Source organism: Grampus griseus, assembly GCF_964374135.1.
Source record: "Grampus griseus genome assembly, chromosome: 7".
NCBI classification, from domain to species: Eukaryota; Metazoa; Chordata; class Mammalia; order Artiodactyla; family Delphinidae; genus Grampus; species Grampus griseus.
This window is the reverse complement of record NC_139001.1, coordinates 89,136,870-89,148,763: the sequence shown is the minus strand read 5'-3', so window position 1 is coordinate 89,148,763 and position 11,894 is coordinate 89,136,870. Positions and strand designations below refer to the sequence as shown.

The following is an 11,894-nucleotide window of genomic DNA, read 5'->3' as shown; positions in this document are numbered from 1 at the left end:
ATCGTTTATAAAGGCCTCAATATGGCAAAGTTTAGAAATAGGTAGTATGCATGCACATAGTACAACAAAAAGTCTCTTTATAAAACAGCTGTGTTTTTTTTTTTTAATGCTTGTACAAAGGGATAAAGAGCAACCACAAACATATTTCATCTGTTAATACATTATGACAGCTAAAAGTCAGTCATGTCTATCAGAGGAACAAAAAGCCCTCCATACCTTGTGAATAAATCTTTTGTGCCTTTAAAGATATTTGTATAAAAATGCTATACTTTTTTATACAACTTAAATAAATCGTATATGTGTTTCAATTGAAATTTGAAAACAGACAAGTAAATGGGGTCCATGTGTTTTGTATAACCAGAAGAAATCAGAGTACCAGAGGAACTGGTCAGCATGTATACTCTCCACCTTTGATTATGGGCAGATAATTGTTTTTCCATAACTTGGAAAGTCCCTTAAGAATATATTTTGGATAGGGCAAATAATAGATTAGTCATATTGTATATTGAAAATATTTACTGATTACTCTATACCATAATGGCTGCCTTGCCTCTTCCTTTTGATCTCGCGAAGAGAATGCATTCACATAATTGAAACTGTGTTATCAATTTGTGTGCTTATATAGTATTCTTTAGTGTTCTGTGTGTTAAGGGGTTGGGTTAATCTTCCACAAAATGCACGTGACTGGGAAGAAATTCCTAAGACATGAGTGCCCAATGCCCTGTTGTGCTCTAGGCTGGCTATTTACCTCAGGACTGAGGGAAAACAAAATGTCTTCTCCCATAGCAAGTGTGTTCTTTCCACTTTTGATTATAATTTTGCTATGTTCTACTACCTAAATATAACTATTGTTTATAGGGTGTATACTTTTAGTATATCACAAGAGAGTCCACTAAATTTTGGAAAATGTAGTCATATGTATTCATGCAAATTAATTTTATAAATTTTTAAAGTTTTTTGTCAAAATTCTCACTTGGCAACCTAAGACTAATTTCAAAGCTGGTTATGCTGAACTTGTGAGGGCTATATGTTTTCAGCAGTCTGAATCAGTCTTAATGGGCACAAAGAAGAGAGTTGACCATTCAATCATTTTTCCATCAATTTAAACAGAAAATTAAATGATATTGTATTACAGCTTTCAGACCGTATAATGAAAAAGTGCAGAGATTATATTTGTTGATTAAGTAGAACCAAAAAAGTTCATATAAAATAGATTGCTCATATTCACACTACAAAGGAATATGTTGTTTTTAATTTTAACAAATTCAAAGGTGTCTTATCAGCAGCATTGGTGTAAATTGTACTGTAGTGCAGTTCTTTTTCATAAAAATACCATACAAATGGTCAATCAGTAGTCATCAGCAAAAAATAAAACCCAGAAAACTCAGAAAACAATTGACCAGAAAAAAGACAAAGGAAGAGGTAATGCTGATCCCAAAACAAGTATAATACTGTTGGAACATACAAAAGTAATCCTTACATTTTATACATTTATACAGTAATATAAAAGGTATCACTCATTATGCCACTGTCTCTCTTATCCCAATTTCTATTTTCTTTGGAAGCAGTTCTTTCCTTTCATCAACACTTCCTAAGGAGTTTCGACAGTTTTGCCCATCCATATACAATTTCGCATATATCGGATTGGAGTAATTTGTTGGCTGAAGGAGAAAAATAAATATAGTTTTATTACCTGTTTTGACCACATGAATTTGTTATTTTCTATGATGTCTATCTTTTACTGTTAACAACATTTATATGCATTTCATTTAACTTACTAAATAGTAATTATATAAATGTAATTTAAATTCTGTTTACAGGCTTTCGTCGACTTTAGCATTGCTTTAGATAAAAACATAATTGTATGTCTTTCAGTTAACTTGTGAACCTAAGGGGAGCTTTGACATAATATTGAAAGCCTGAAGAAATCTTCATGAAAGCTATATTCACTGCGACTTTATTTAAAAGTACAGAACATTAAACCAAACTGTCTTATTTCCAGTCCATGTTTTCTCCCCTTAATGCTATTGCAGTGGCAGGAAAGATGTGCTGCCATCTTTTTGCTTGGTCATCTAACTGCTTGGTGCTTATAATTTTTCAATATGAAATTAAAAAAAAAAAGAAAAATGAAAGTAAACTACATTAGTTGTGTAAACTTTAAAAAATAAGGACAGTATTTTTGCTTCAAACAATCTCTATGTACTTATTATTGGAAATATTTTTGGATTCTTCTAAAGAATTGTGAAGGACACATTCATTCTAAGTTTCATAGATACTTGCATCACTTTGAGGTAGAATTGAGACATGCAGAAATGATCTCTTTCATTTGAAAAACATACACAATGTTTATTATTTTAATAGTTGCAACTTAACCTGAGGTTGTTACCTAGTTGGATTTTTTAAATTTTGTCTTTCCAAAATAGAATGTTAAATCTTAGTCATAACAAAGAAATATTATATTTTTTGAGCCATGCAAATGAGACAAACATGATAAAAAAATGAGAATGAAAAACAGTTGATGGGAGAGAGGTACAAGGGTGAGATCAATCCTAGGAATCTTGATACCTGTCTTTAATCCCTCTTCTTTCCAATATGAACCATGTAACTTTAGGCAAAGCACCTTTCTCTAGAAGCTAGTTACTTAAAAAGTTTTCAAGAATGGTTTCATACACCATTTCTAACTTCTCCATACAATGCCACATTTTGTATTATATTTTTATTTAAAAGGATATCAAATTTGTATATACTAAACAAAGCGTCTTAATAGAAAATAAACCAAGCCAAACATAAATTTAAACTATTCAGCTTAAATTTCTGGCTAGAGATTTCTGTTCTAACAATAGCAAATGCTCATGTTTACTGCTAAGGAGCTTTAACATTTTCAAATTTAGAAGAAGAGATATTCCTACTGAATAACTTGCCGAAAATAACATTTCATATATAATCTTGCATACGCAGGACACTTAAGCCCCCAATTTTAATGCTGTTCTGAAATCTTTTGTTAATTAAAAAATCATTAAAGATAAGCCGCTATCTAAGTCTAGTAATCATCTTTGATTGTGAGGAGTTCTGTGATGGAATGGGTATGGAATAATGAATTTTCTCTCACCCCAGCGGTTAGTGGTCCTTTCAAATCAGAGTTTAGGTAGCTGGGCAGCGCTGTGTGTGGAAGCTTGAAAGCACTGGTCCCTCCCCCTATATACCTGGGCTGTGTGTAAACAGAGAATTTTAGTTTCTGATCTAATATCATGGAACTGTTTTCATTGATATAAACTCATGTTAAGTCATAAAAATAACATAAGATATATTCTTCAGCCCTGGGGCATCAACATTGTGTTCATGGTAGTTTCAATAATTTATGAAATAACTATTAATATTAGATCTGTGATTCACAGATCATGAATTCATGAATCATCATACACATTCACATCATGAATATATCAAACCATCGTAACAAGTGAATACTCTATGAAAAACACTTCATCATGAAGGTTGCTTTGGTGTGGCTACCTGCTTTTTAAAATCGTCTATACCTATAAATGTATTTTCTGCAGTTACTTCTTAGGCAACAATTCATATTTACATTTCAAACATCAGGACTCAGCTAGAATCAGCCACCTAAGTCACATTTAGTGTAATTTTGGTCAATCAGAAAATAAGTAAATATATATTTACTGAATGTTATTTGCTAAATACATTAAAAATATATTTGAGGGGCACTGAAGCATAGCTTTATCTTCTTAGAGTAAATATTTAAAAAATTAAATGGAATATTAAAAAGCTAGCCCCTTTAAGTATCCAAAATAGGCTTAGCTCTATCACTAGAAATAAAATGATGGGGAAAATGAGAACTCTCCCGCTCATAAAAAGTGTATAAGGTATATCCTCATCAGTTCATATTATATTTACAGACACTGTATTTTATTCCTAAGAAAAATTCATAGAATATGAGAAGTCTATTATTTAAGATGTCTTCCTCCTTTATAAATTATCAAACAACATGCACAGTTTGTTTAGTTTTTCAATTTCGAGTACAAAACACTGAAACTTAGGTTACCAGGGTTTATTTCACAAACAACTTCAAGTGTAGGAGTTAGTAACTGAATTAATAATTTAGAGTAACTAAAAAATTATTTCTAATGAGGAAAAAAGTATACAATATCTTCTGATAGGGTAAAAACTTATCTATGCAATAATGATTGATTTCTTTTCATAGAAATGAATACTTCTTCAGTTTCAGACCACCAGTTTTAGGCTTAGAAAGTCTGGCCGTGGATTCAGAACTAGATTGAATATATGGGGACCTATTCAGTTTCTTTGGGAACAGCTGTTGCTATGAGTGCAAAGCCACGTGATCGTTGCGATTATTTAATATAATGGCGCATTTTGGACAAAATACCTTTAATACATCAGAATATAAATAACCATTTAATGAATGAACAAATAAGCTAAGAAAAATCATACCATACTAGCAAATTGATGCTCTTAATTCATTAATTCAATTGATGCTCTTAAAATATTCTATAATTATCATGCAAAATATTCCGATTATACAGTGAAGGGAATCTTTGCAAGTTTATCTAGATAGTTGTATCATTTATCTATTTCTTATGAAAGCTTCCAAACTGAGCATTCAGTAATATGAACTAATAGAAACTAAAAAAAGACTGTGGATTTTTAGGCTATATATATCAATGGTATGTCTCAAATCAATAAGAAGGATATTATAGTAGGTACAAAAATATTGTTTAAAAGCTATTTGATCACAAACAAATCCAAGCACACAGTTTAGTGGACTCTTCAATAAAACATTATTGGAAATAAAGTACTTATTTTGGCAATGAAATACTGTACTCTTTTTGTTATTAAAAATAAATCAGTAATTTTACACTAGGCTGTATATTTAGATGTGCCAGCACCACAACACATTTGAATAAGATATTATTTTAAATAAGCTATGTTTATAAACTAAGCGAATAAATAAATATTATTTTCCAAAACATGTTACATTAACTTCATGCTTCAGGTGAATGCAGTCCACAATTTTATTTTTTCTTTAGAAGAGCCTATAAAATTCAATGCATCCTAAAGTTCTTTAATCTAACTTCAGATAAAAGAAATAATGATGAAATTCAGAACCATTTTATGGAGAAATGACTCAAGAATGTTAGTGCTCACAGTGCATCATCTTAAAACTTTACCTTTGCTGGATCCACCATAAAGCCAGGATCTAAAAGACCTCCATCGCTGTGATCATGATCCACCTCATACATGTTGTAAGATGGATTGCCGATTTCTACATTTATTCCTCCATTGATAATAGGTTGTCTTCTTATAGTTTTCGTCCTAGAATAAGTGAACATTGTGTGAGTTATCTAAATATCACAATGTGGTGCATGAAACTGTCGTATTTGTAGATTTAATGACATTTTAATATAACTGATGGAACATTCTTAAATAAAATACACTGAAAATAAATGACATTTATTGATTCACAGAGGAACAAAAACTCTGAATGTAATACATTATTTTCCCAAATTATTTAGATTTAACAATAAAAAATGCACTTGGAACATATTCCTTGTAAATAGCTAATACCACATTAGTTGAAACTGAATATTCACTAATCAATTGCCCTTTAAAATTCTACTTTCTCCCTTTCGTTCCTGAAAAACGTCTATAAAAAGTGATAAACTTTCAATCCTCAAGTCATGTGGCTAAAATCCTTTTTTACATAATTCAAAAATGGACTCGTGGGGCTTCCCTGGTGGCGCAGTGGTTGAGTCCGCCTGCCGATGCAGGGGAAACGGGTTCGTGGCCCGGTCCGGGAAGATCCCACATGCCGCGAAGCGGCTGGGCCCGTGAGCCATGGCCGCTGAGTCTGCGCATCCGGAGCCTGTGCTCCGCAATGGGAGAGGCCACAACAGTGAGAGGCCCGTGTACCGCAAAAAACAAACAAACAAAACAAAACCAAAACAAAAAAAAAACGGACTCACAAACTCTAGCTTCCAGATAATAACCCCACAGACAACTCACTCCTTATAGATCTTTTACCTGCATATTCAAATAATGACACTTCCAGTAATATATAAAATCAACAAATATGTAATCTGTGAATAAAATGCACAATTTGTGACATGCAATACATAGTCATTATCATTTTATTGACATTACTAATCTTACACATTAATATTATAAAATGCTCTTTAGAGACGCTTGCTATTTCAAGGAAAAACTACCACAAATGTAAAATTCTATTGAATGTTTAATAACTCCCTTGTTATTTTTGTTGGAATATGCAAATGCAGCCATTCCATCAATATAACATAAGGGAAAGGTTGTCTAAATTATAATCACTTAAAATAAAGTGGAGGGATAAAATGGTTCAAAAAACATAGAATTCAGCAGTTGGAATATGTAAATCATACTTTAAGAAATTTTCTTAAAAAAAATCAGTTTCTGTAACTATTTGTGTAATTTATTTACTGTTGGTCTAGAACCTTGCATCTTACCTTCGTTTTCTTTTACAAAGCACTAAACCAATTACCAAGGTGGTTATCAAAGTCACCAAGAGGACGAGAGGCACAATGATGGCTATGCTTCCTGAAAAAGAAATGAATGAATAGATGAACACATAAATAAAATGAAGACAAGATTGATATAACTGAACACTTTATTACACCAAATCATTTGACAATTGACATAATAAAAATAAAGCTTAGGCCAAATGTCTATATTCCTAGTTCATAACTACATTACTGGAAAATCACTTTCTTATTAAATACTTGATCTGCTAGAAATGTTTCTTCAGATATCTTTCCTTTATATGTTACCATTAAATACCTTGAGGTTAGAAATACTGACTTCTTTGTCAATCTGACTCTGATTCTCACCAGACACATTTATTTGCAATGACATAAGTAAAGAAACTGTGACTGAACACACATTTCCACAATTTCCCTGGCCATATTTCCACCCTTAGTTTTTTTCCTTCAGCTATAAATACTCCCTGGCCATGAGTACATGTGGCAAGTTAGATGGCAGTCTGGTAAAACAAAAGGGGTAACAGTTTTGGATTTGGATGGACATAGGCCTAAATATCAGTTTCACCACCTACCTGAAGTGAGACCTTGGAAAAGTTATTTAAAATTTGAGGCTCATGCTCTTTACCTGTTAAAATAGAGACATGAAGACCTACCACATAGGGCTCTTAGCTTGATTCAACAAAATAGGGGGACAAAGTGGATTCTCTTTCTCAAATTCCAGTTCCAGAATATTTTCAGCAAACCACATTTAAGTGTTGGGCTTATGTTGTAAATGTCCACTTTCCCTCTTTATAAGAATGATCTAGGTTGTATCACTCATCTTCAAAATGGAATAACAGATCTATGGAATAGATTTTCAAAAGTGGTCATAGAAAGTGGATCTTAGTTTTTATGCAGCTGAGCATAGGGGAGAAGTAAAACTGAGGAGAAACTCTGCCCTGCTCTCCATTTCTAGGTTGGCAATAAGAGCAATCTTTTTTTTCTAAAGAAGAAGGAGACGATACCCTTTTACTGATGCGATCCACAGTAAGATACACCTAGGGTCATATGTCACTTATGCAGGAAGAAAACTGAATGCAAGCGTTGCCTAATAACAGGAGAGTATTAAGAAGCTCTATCAAGTACCTAAATCTCATGTTTCCAACAGACAAATATCTAGTGCCCATAAGACAAGTCTTTGTCTATTTGGAATAAGTATCTCATTGATTCTGTCAAGTCAGCTTAATCATTGGCTAAACTGAGAAACACAGCAACACCCAAACTAATTGAAATTTAATGTGAGGATCTTGAATGGTTCAGGAATGAAACGTTAATAGTTATTAAATATATGAATTTTCCTCTGCATATACAGGTACATGTAAAATACTGTGGTAGAAATTAATGGTAATATTAAGCATGATAAGCAGCTGCTTAGGGTATTTAAAATAGAAATATAGATCAGTTTTAACAGCTCTAGCCACAGATATCCGTGTGAGGTAGTACATATCGCAGATCATTTACCAAAATACCAAAAAGTCTTTATTAAGGAAATGTCATATATAAGATAATCTTTCAATTTGGAACTTCAAAAATAACTTGACTAAAATGACCAAATAACTCTCTTCCATGCAAGAAAAAATATGGCTTACCTTCTTTAGTCAGTTTCTGAAATGTAAACCTCATTTTATTTTTTTCATGCTGTTACCAGCACTATATGATTTAGTGGGTTTGATATTACATTACCTCCTTGGTTTTGGGAAAGTGAACTTTATATGAATGTGTAATTTATTAATAATTAATGTAAGTGGAGAATCTGGCACCTTGGATAGTAATTAACATTTGTTCACAAATTTTAAATACCAGTGAACAGCTTGATTTCTTCATAAACTGACTTCAACTGATTGATCACAACTTTATAAATATCCTCACTTCATCATTTATATTTTTTTCTGCTAAAATTTGCGGTAAATATGTAGGTTTAAAATATATATCAATACTAGCTTTAAGGTATATAAAGTTACTTTCCCCTCAAAGCAATTATAAATTATTTAGAATATTAGATTTTATTTGTTCTACATAGTTTCTTTTATTCTTATTAGGTAGAAATGCTGTTAATTATGCATGCTAGAAAACAAAGAACTTTGTTTTTCTTTTTCCCATGACAGATGGCAGTTCCAATCCCTCACATTACAGCCCTCTGTTTAAGAGCCTAGCATTCTTATAAGTTTATATAAGCCATCAAGGTAACTGCGATAATGCTCAGTATAGCTAATAAATAATAAAGGGTGGCAATTTGGCAAGTTTTTCTTTATTTTTTGTAAATTAGTTTATATTCATAGAAACAACTAGCAAATATATATATATTATTAGAGTATAGTATAGATATTTATCAAAATAAGTATTTTTTCCAAGCAGTATATACGGCAGTAAATATCATATTGTAACATATAACAATCAAGATCTATTGTAGGTGATATTTTTGATAGTATATTTTTGGTGGACTGTCCTAAACAGATTAAAAAAAAAAAAAGCACACTCTGAACTTGTTATTGGGTGGAGGGGAAATCTCAACAAACTTCTCACAGAAAATAGAGCCAGTCTTTCTTTGCCACATTGTTCTGTAGCCTCATTATATAATGCTTTTCCATTTGAAAGAAGAACTGTCTTATCAAACTGTTATGTTGAGGAGACCCCTTCAATGGGAGAGGCAGTACAGCATCACAGTTGATATAATAGATTCTGGAGCCAGGCTACCTCAAATTTGAACCTCAAAGGTCAAATCTCAGCTTACTAGCAACATGCGCTTGGGCAAATTTATGTTCTTTGAGTTTACACATTTATAAAATGAGTGTTATCATTAATACATACCTCATAGTAATGTAAATAGAATTGTGTCTATTACACAGAAAGTGCTAATACGTGTTTATTAACTAATTCAAAATACATATTGCCATATGACTCTGTGTATGCCTCTATGTATGCACGTTTCACCATATGTTGTAGAGATCAGTTTATTTGTAACTTGAGGGCATAAGCTATCTATCTTTGTTTTGCAGATAGCACAGTGCCTAGGATATCATAGGGACTATACATTCAGTTCTCATTTAGCAGATATATTTTAAGTGTTGCTATACTCCACACACTCAACATTTACTCTGCTTTGCACTGGGGATAGAAACGTCCCTCCTCTCATCTTGTCTGACGTATATTAGAAGATGACAAACACATGGGTTTATTTAGCACAGTGATAAGCACTACCCTAGTGAAAGTATGTATTGCTCTGAAAACATAGAGGAGTAGTATCCGGCTAGATCTGGGATTGAGGAGGACGACTGGTGTGCCTTTGAGACCTGAGGGATGAGTTCCATGAAAGAGAATGCAGGTTGAGAGGAGGAGGAGATATTGAATTAACCTAGGGAGAGAAATATGAAAACCTGGAGGAGAAAAAGATCAAGGAACAGCAGTCTGAATGGAGAGTAGAGCAGAGGGTGGTAGAAGGAGATGTCGCTGTAGAGGAAAGCAAAGGGGATGTTAGGAAGGGCTGTGTAACCTACATAAATGAGCCGGGAATTTATGCTATTAAAAAACAGGATGATGTTGAAGGAAATTTAGGAAGTCATATCTATGGACTATATTGTCTAACTTAACTTAAAAAAGAAGGAAGGTTAAGAGTGACACTTAAGTGTTGCTTGGATAACCAGGTAGATTTTGCAGCTATGTGTATAGACAGGAAGGCAAAACAAGGTGTATAAAAATGGCTGGTTGAGTGGGAGAAGGGGATGAGATCATTTGGGGAAACACGGAACTTCAGATTCCTGTAGTATAGAGATACAGATATAGACAGAGATGACATCAATATGGATACAGCAGTTGTGCAGTGGGATATGTGTCTCAGCCTCAGAAGAGAAACCAGGATTGAGGATAGAAATTTGGGAGTAATTAACGAGGAGTTGAAAACCGAGATCAAGGAATTATGGATTGCCAAGGAGAATATATGTAGTGGTATGTGGAAAATGAGATAACTAGAAGAGATAAAAAAGTATCTCACAAAGAAGACAGAGTTGTTTCAAGAGGTTGGGAGGGAAACCAGAAGAGTTTACTATCATGAAAGTTAAAGAAAGAATTTTTTATTTATCGAAGTTATAGTAGAAAAATATAAGCATAAATTATATCATTACAATTGACCTCTTTTGACTTGCTGCTATATATTCTGCTCTTAAGTTTATGTTTACATATATGTATAAATGTGTGTGTCTCTCTCTCTATATATAGTGATTTGGATGATGTTTCTTAAGCATTTTGATAAACTGTTATTTTAAAAATCATAAAGAACATATCATGTTCCAAACTTAGCAAAGATTATCCTTCCAGTGATCTTTGAGAGGCTGCTTATCATCCTGGTCATGTATAATCATCCTCACTTTGTGCCACTCTCACTCTTGTCCCCTTGGTGTCAGTACACTGATTTTCTTTCAATCCCTTGAACATGTTTAGTTCTTTCCTACTCTACCGTTCTTGTATCTGCTGTTTCTTTTGTTTGAAATACACTTAGCGTCTCCTCCCCTTTTTAATCATTCAAGTCTGAGCTTAAGTATCACCATCTCAGAGAAATCACTCCTGACCTCAGTTCTCCCCTAACATTCTCTATTTCTGTGTCTTTTTTACTTCCTTCACAGATCCAATCAAGACTCATAATTATTTTCTACGTGTTTACTTATTTGCTTGCTTTCTTGTTTAACTATTTTTTTTATCCCTCTGGCACCTCAGTTTCATGAGAAGAGGCACTGACTATTTTTTTTTTTTTTTTTTTTTTGCTATACACGGGCCTCTCACTGTTGTGGCCTCTCCCGTTGTGGAGCACAGGCTCCGGATGCGCAGGCTCAGCGGCCATGGCTCACGGGCCCAGCTGCTCCGTGGCATGTGGGATCCTCCCGGACCGGGGCACGAACCCGTGTCCCCTGCAACGGCAGGTGGACTCTCAACCACTGTGCCACCAGGGAAGCCCTGACTATCTTATTCACTGATTCATCCCTGGGATCTAGACATTACTTGACACTTAGTAGAGTCTCAATAAATACTTGCTTTTGGATAATTAGGACAGAGGCATTATTTTGTTGCATTTTTCTCTATATATTTGCAATTTATAGTTATATTTATAATTCCTTGGTATAACATAATTATTTTTTTTTCTGTTTTAAAACATGACGGTATAAAAGACATGAGGATAAAGTAGGAAAATAGAAGATATGAATAACCCCCTAACAGATATCACATTTCTGTTGTCACTACAGTAAAATACAGCATCATTACATTACTGCCCCACAAATGCTGAGTATATTTTTATCCTCCTTAAATTTAGCAGATATGAAT

The 11,894-nt window shown here is 33.3% G+C and overlaps 1 protein-coding gene across 1 annotated transcript in view; it reads right to left on the bottom strand.

The window, feature by feature from the left end:
* Positions 1-1,520: 1,520 nt before the first annotated feature.
* The window catches only part of LRP1B (LDL receptor related protein 1B), a gene marked incomplete at its 3' end in the record, with an annotated part of 1,802,496 nt that continues 1,792,122 nt past the window's right edge, over positions 1,521-11,894 (bottom strand). Inside the window, exons 88-91 of the mRNA XM_082657914.1 lie at positions 6,513-6,603; positions 5,202-5,346; positions 3,110-3,208; positions 1,521-1,661 (exon numbers count right to left, since the gene is read on the bottom strand). Of these exons, the coding sequence (XP_082514040.1) occupies positions 1,521-1,661; positions 3,110-3,208; positions 5,202-5,346; positions 6,513-6,603 (476 nt within the window). The remainder of the gene's footprint in view (positions 1,662-3,109; positions 3,209-5,201; positions 5,347-6,512; positions 6,604-11,894) is intronic.